General features: G+C 31.4%; 1 protein-coding gene across 1 annotated transcript in view; it reads left to right on the top strand.

Annotated features, from left to right (window-relative positions):
• The first annotated feature begins 3,971 nt into the window (after nt 1-3,971).
• The window catches only part of LOC133196882 (scavenger receptor class F member 1-like), a 47,664-nt gene continuing 43,704 nt past the window's right edge, over nt 3,972-7,931 (top strand). Inside the window, exon 1 of the mRNA XM_061332730.1 lies at nt 3,972-4,085. Within this exon, the coding sequence (XP_061188714.1) occupies nt 4,064-4,085 (22 nt within the window). The 5' untranslated portion in view covers nt 3,972-4,063. The remainder of the gene's footprint in view (nt 4,086-7,931) is intronic.

Below are 7,931 nucleotides of genomic sequence, written 5' to 3'. Positions count from 1 at the left end.
TGGATACAAACTCTACATCTCTAACAGTACAGATTTCAGTCTTTTACAAGAGGCTTACTTGTGTTACAATCATACAGGGCCGGATTTACCCGAACTTAACGTTACACATATATGTGTTACGTTTGGTCGATATGTAATTTTCTACAACGAAAGAGTTCCTGGTGTGTCGTATCCGGACAATCCGATGGTAACATACACACAGTTGTGTGAAGTAATTGTACAAGGTAATTCTATTTCTTTTGCAGACCACCTTGATCGATTGTACTTAAAATAGTCATATACCATTGATTTGATTCTTCAAAAAATAAATGGAATTTATATCTAAGAGATGATATCGACATTTCGAAAGATAAACGCATATGTTTCAAAGGTTGTGAAAGAGACGATGTTTATGGAAATCTCTGGAATGAAACCTGTCCTGCAAATTGCCAAGAGAGAAGGTGTTATATCACTGATGGTACTTGTGCTGGATGTACTGATGGCTGGATTGGGAAAAAGTGCCTAGAAAGTAAGTTTTTTGATGTATTCTCTTCCTTGTATTGTTAGTAATTTCATCCCAAAATTTCAGACGCAGCAGATTTATGAAAAGAAGTACAAGTCATAAAATCAGTGCTTAAAACACTGTTCTGCCCTGTATAAATGGTGAGTAAACATTGAGCCAAATTTCAAATAATGGGAAGAAAATGAAGAGCAATAAAGGTGCGGACCAACTTTAAACAAAATGAAGCTTAAAAAAATATCTTAATGTACAAAGGTTGTCTAAAAAAAAAAAAAGCATCAAACATTTTCAACCTTCTTTTTGTTTCACTAATATATTGGCATGACCGTAATCATCATATTTATGGAAAAAAAAACAAATACTTCATAGAAATTTTATAAAATATATCCATTAAAAACAACTTTTTTTCTCTTAGTGAAACGGATCTTACATTTTAGATGTCGCTTTTCAGTGCACCTGCAATCTTTCATACAATGCCAGAGAGCAATGTTGCAACCACTATGCAAATCCTATTGAATTAACGGCCACTGCTGAAGTAATTATTTCAATAGTGGATATTACTTCGATAGCGGTTTTATACATGCAACCACTATTGGAATAACAACCTCTAATGTTCTAACGCTTATACTTAAATTAGCTTTCCCGAATGGTTAATTTGAATGTATTGACGAATAAAAACGTTGCATTTACTATCCATATCTGTAGTATAGGCAAGCAAATGAATATGATTTCTTCTCTTTAATTTAGATATTCTAATTTCTACAACTATCTGTATTTATGATATTTTACTTTCTCATATTAATAGCAAAAATGTACCTTATATAACAAAATTACTTAAAATTACTAGATCAGTTAAATCACAGATATCCGTTTATTAATTCATATAGTATTTCTAGACAGAAATTAAAACATAAAATTACATATCACATTTTTAATTCAATATATTAATTGATTATGTTGTAAAAACATAATGAAGAACTTATCCTTTTTCTAATAATGGGGGTATTTCAACAAGGCTTGCAATGGGGTTTTGGTATTGAAATCAGTGTCAGCAACTATTAAAATTAAAATAACTATTAAAATCATTATTTCAATTACTATTAAAATCATTATAATTTAAATCACTTTGAAATCATTATTTTAATCACTATTGATTAATTTATTATATGTTATTTAACGTCCAATTCGAGAATTTTTCACTCATATAGAGACGTCACCATATACCGGTGAAGGGCTTCAAATTTAGACCTTTACTGGGCACTCAGGGCCATTGAGCAGTGAAGGATTTTTATCGTGCCAACGCCTGCCGTGACATGGGGCCTCGGTTTTTAAGGTTTCATCCGAAGGACTCGAAACTTTCACTTCAACGTACCATGCGCTTGGCGAAGAAACAGTTGCTACCTATTTTTTTTTTATCGACTTAGGTTAGTCGCGGCCTAGATTCGAACTCACGACCTTCCGATCACGTAGCGAGCGCTCTACCGACTGAATTACCATGATGGTCAATCACTATTGAAATCTTTATTTCAAAAGTGAACATTATTTCAAAAGTGGTTGCAACCAAGTTTAGGTATTTTATTGCATTCAAAACCTCTGTTGAAATCATTGTTTCGAAAATGAACGTTACTTCAATAATGGCTGCAATCTGTGTTTGGTTTTGAAATGCACTCTTAACCACTATTGAAATAAGCATTTCAATAGTGGTTGCAACAGAGCAAGCTTAATATTTTAATCGGCCACAATGGATAAAGCCAGTATTTTACATCTGAAAAATACTATATCGATGAATATTTGATGCATTTCAATTGTTCAAAATAGCTTCAACATATTGACGATTTTAAAATAAATTTTCATTAAAAATCATGCTTTTCATTGTGTAATATATCAATCCTTTCGATTATCTCCAAGAACTATTTCTGTCAGTGACGGTATTTTCCAATGATGATTACTGAGAAAAGAATATTAAAGTGCTTAAGCCCAGAGAGAGTTCGACCTGAGAGATTACATATAGTACTTTGTTATATTAGAAAATAGTTTTTGGTATTTGCTTTTCTGCAGTGTTTTTAATTTTGCCCCAAAATATGAAAAGAACCCTAACGGTTATAGAAAATTGAGTTCGCGATCAGTCCTAAAACCCTTGTCTGCCCTAAATGTACGACGAGTTAACAGTGAGGGAACACACTTAACATAAAGATAAAGAAGGAGGAAACACTAAGCACAAACGGGATTAAGAAAACAAGGAAAGTAAAAAGAGAGCCAAATGTGAATGAGCAGAAAGTCACGGCCATAAAAGGCCGACAGGTATATACTAAGAGACAAATAATTATATATGTATATCTTTGATAATTATAATTTTGATTGAAGATGTTGATTATAATCCGTTTCCAGACAAGGCAAGCCTATATCAATGGAAAAAATAACATGTTTAGAATCCTTAGTACACTGGAATTTCTATATTTCCTGTGTGGTTCGTGGCATCGTTATCAACACATTGCAGATAAATAATTCAAATGGCTAGGGACATATATAATTTTAATTAAAATTTTTATTATGATAAGAAGTTGATTCACAACTTTATTCCTCTCTGCTTTTGAAAAGCATTATACAAGACATGAGAGATTATCGATTTAATGATTTCAACCTTTATAAGCTTTGATGGATTCAATGTGATACATGTACATTAGAAGATTGGCAATTTTATGAAAAAGGTAAATAAAGCTATTGATTGTATGTTGTTAAACGTTCCATTTTAGAATTCTTACTCATGTAGAGACGCCACATATGTTGTCCTACATGATTGTATGAATGGCGCCTACTTACGGCGAGATCAGGGAGGGTTCAATATTATGTCAACACCAACTGTGATGCGATGCGGGACCTATGTTTTTAAGTCACATCAAAACGACAATTATTTTTACTTCTAATGCCGAGAGCTTGAAGAAGGAACAGTTTACCTGTGTTAAACGACTTTTTCTTTCATGTTTTTCGCGCGTGCTCAGCCAATGGTCTACCGAGACCGGTTGAAATTTTGACTACTCCATATTAGTTCATTTTTTGTAAGAAAAAAAAATAGCGACAGAAGTAATTAAAAACAGAAACACACTGAATGGCAAAACCTTTTCTTCCAAAATGTCATCGATTTAAGATTCATTTTTGCTAACCATAGATACGTTTAGACACCGATATTAGAAAAAAAAGTCATCTCAGATAAAAGGCAATGTTCTGCAATCTCATTTTTAAAGTTTGAAATAAAACCAAATTATAGAATCGATGATTTTGGGTAATATGGGTTTCGGAGTCCGGCTAAGAGAACTATAAAGGATGATTTTGTGACAGGAATATGAATCTATGTTTATAGTGAAACATCAGAATATTTGAAATTTTCAGAAGAGCTGTATGATATTTAGAAAAAAAAATGAAAGTAAGTTTACACAATCAATGTCTCTTTAAGCTTGTCCATCTGGATATTATGGATCTGAATGCAATGGAACATGTTCAGTCGGATGCAGAAATAATTCTTGTAATCACGTGACTGGTCATTGTGAGGGATGCCGTGCGGGATGGATGGGATATGATTGCAATGAAAGTAAGATAATCTTACACAGACCAGGATGATTGGGTAGGATTTGGAATTTTGAGAGATGAAAATCAATATTATTGACCCTCAATGTAATGTTGGAATTCAGTGGTATACTCTACTTTTGATGTATAGAGGTTAAATTTTAATATCTTGTTTAAAGGGAGGAAGTAAGTTCAATTAAGGAATGTTTTTAAGTTTTGTGTGAGTTATTGGTGTGTAAATCACAAAGAGTTGTCACGTAGGCATATTTCATGAAGCGCGCTTCATGAAAAATATGCCTACATGCAAGTCTGTGTGATTTACACACCAATAATTCACACTAAACTTAAAAACATTCCTTATATTTACATTTTACAAGTTTAAAAGCACCAATAATATACTCAATATTAGAATTCCTTGATGCCCTATATCGTTACATTTTTATTAACGTCTCTGTAGCCTCATTGTGACGTCATTTTAGCGCGAGGTTCACTGTGTATATTTCTACGCGTGAGTATACACAAAAATGACTTTCAAATCAATTTCACAGTTGACGTAGTAGAATAACACAGCAAATGTAAATATTCTTATTTAGTTACTTCAATTAACTATATCAATTTGACGTCATATTTTTTGCATAAATAACCAAATAGTTAATGTTCGTTGGTTTGATTAAAATGACATTTTTTTCAAATAACTTCTACTCTTAATCTAATTAACTGGAAAAAAAATCAATTTTAAAAGCAGATTTAATATAAGAATTATGTCATGTATCTCATTTATGTTTGTTAAATCAAATACATGCATAGAAATATCACAGATAAGTATAAAAAAAACTATGTGGTTTTTATTTTTTAAAGTTTAATATTACAGATAATCATCCTGAAATTTTGAAAATGAGGTTTTATTTAAAACATATGCAATACTGTTGGAGAAAATTGGGAAAAGATGAGAGAAATCTTTTGTTTAACAGCATGCAATTATGGGACGTACGGAGAAAATTGTCGAAAGAACTGTAGTGGAAACTGTGCAAAACAGGATTGCAACAAAGAAAGCGGGAATTGCAATGTCGGATGTGCCCCTGGTTATAAAGGCTCTAAATGTGAAAAAGGTTATAAACACATTTTGTTGATAGACATCATTTTCATGTCACAGTTGATTTTTATCCTATTTTTTTTTATTACAAAACAACGTGCTCATACCGGAAAGATATTCCTTACTTAGGTCAATGAATGGTTAGAAAAAGGACCGTGCAATTAAACGTGGAAATCCTTCGAAAAAGTTTATTTAAATCTGATGATTTCAAGTCGACATTTAGATACATCGATGATGTGTTATCAATTAACAATAGTTACTTCCATACATATAAGCATATGTTGACAATATATCCCAGTGAACTTTAAATAAAAAAAACCCACACATTTTGTTTAATATTAAATTTTGTACTAGAAAAATACGTTAATGGTAACATAACACTTTCTGATAACCATGATGACTTCAGCTTTTCTATCGTCAACCCCTTACTTGTGTATGAATATACCCTTATCACCTGCATATGGGGTTTATGTCTCCCATTTGTTTCGTTACTCAAGAGCATGCTCCACTTATGAACATTTTTTTCTAAAACTTACTAGTTTTCATAATTTTTTTTTCATTTTGCAGAATGTGATTTTGGTACATATGGTGCAAATTGTGTTAAACTATGCAGTGGAAATTGCCATAAAAATAAAACCTGTGATAATGTTAATGGAGAATGTCTGGAGGGATGTAGAGAAGGTTTTAAAGGAAATTTGTGCAATGAAAGTAAGTATAGTTAGTAAAACTCTGTAATGTTGTGCTTCTTGTAAATAATGCATTGTTGTCAAGGCAGATAAACAACTTTACTTTCTCCCCATTAAAAGCACACCCACACCCACACCCACCCCACACCCCACAGCCACACCCCCACCCCCACAGCCACACACACACACACACACACACACACACACACACCCCACAGCCACACACACACACACACACACACACACACACACACACACACATATATATATATATATATATATATATATATATATATATATATATATATATATATATATATATATATATATATATATATATATATATATATATATATATATATATATATGACTACAACGTAGTCATAAATTGATATCAAGAATATTTAACTGAATTTTGCTAGACGGATCAGAACAGTGATAGACTTTGTTATTAGGGTTCTTCACATTTTTTTGATTTAAACATGAAGGAAGCTGCTTGAAAGCGAAATGCGAAAGCACAAACAGTGTTCAAGCTTCTACATTTCCTTTTTCAAGGACCGATTTCACAGGTTATATGCAGTAATGATGGCAATAATGTTGCCAGACATTAAAAACAAATGATACATAAAATGCTGTATCTTAGTGTAGGCTACAAGTGTATCAAACCATGGGTCAGATTGATAAAATTTCACAAAAACGCTATTTCTAGTACCATTGCAACACAGTTCGTCAAAATGAAAAGTTTAACAGACCTATAGAAGTCTACACCTGTGCCGAGTTTTATTAAAATTACCGTAGGAGATTCAGATCAACTATCTTAGGATTATAAATCATAAGAAACGAGGAACATACATGAAAACTGTCAAATATTTAAAAATGAATATACAATCATGTTGGCCATTTTTCACAGTTTGTGATAGAAAGATATTTAGGTAGAATATGGCTTCATAATCGTTCTTTCAATGTAAAATATTTATATCTAACATATCAGAACATATTTTTTCAAAAATATTAAGGATATTTTTCATATATCTAAGGAAAAGGAAGTATCTTAATCCTTAAATGTTAAGTTTCATACTTTGTACATTTTATCCTATCTTTTATTTTCTTATCAAGCATGCGAATTTGGTACATTCGGACTAAACTGTTCAGAAGAATGCAGCAAACACTGTGTAAACAAATCATGTTATTATGTAACTGGCTTCTGCGATTATGGTTGCATGCCGGGATGGAGAAATGACAAATGCAACGAAAGTAATAAAGTCATAAAATTTCCCGATCATATATATATATATATATATATATATATATATATATATATATATATATATATATATATATATATATATATATATATATATATATTTATATATATATGACTCCAACGCAGTCATACATTGATATCAAGAATGAATTTTGCTAGACGGATCAGAATAGTGATATATATTTATATAATTTATATATATTTATCCATTTCTTTACTTATATTAGATTTTTTTTATAATTAAATAATTATGAAAAGAACAGCGTTGTAAATTGAATTTAAGTTTCTCACACAACTGGGCTATTTTTCAATGTTATCAAGAATGCGGTGATGGTACATTTGGTGTCATGTGTGAAGGATTCTGCAGTGGAAATTGTTTAAAGAATGAAACTTGTAACTATGTAGACGGACATTGTATGAATGGATGTCAGTCGGGATTTCAAGGCGAGAAATGTGACTACCGTAAGTTTTCTGCTTATTCAGAATGCATCGCTTAAGGGGGCCGACTAGGGTTTTCATTGCGCAATACTTCGCCAGCATAGTAAAATAAAGCGTATTTACTTTTTTTAAGCAACTATTTTTACATAATTTATAAAAATTAACAAATTTAGGAATTCTAAGGTTAAAAAATCTAATTACTTTTTGAATAATTGATTTTTAAAACGATTTTTCAAATGATGGGTAGATAGATGTCGTAATAGCGTGTTTTTGACGTTATGAGTAACCGAAGTTCTTTAAGCGGGGTCATTAATTATGTCATAAAATAAAAAGTATAAAATAGATGCTCTTGAAATTTTAAACACAGGAAATTGAGATTCTCAAAATCAT

Source organism: Saccostrea echinata, unplaced genomic scaffold, assembly GCF_033153115.1.
Source record: "Saccostrea echinata isolate AGI-Se365-2 ecotype Australia unplaced genomic scaffold, CSIRO_AGI_Sech_v1 ptg000030l, whole genome shotgun sequence".
NCBI lineage: Eukaryota > Metazoa > Mollusca > Bivalvia > Ostreida > Ostreidae > Saccostrea > Saccostrea echinata.
Note: the sequence above shows the minus strand (reverse complement) of the source record. Positions and strands in the feature narration are given on the sequence as shown.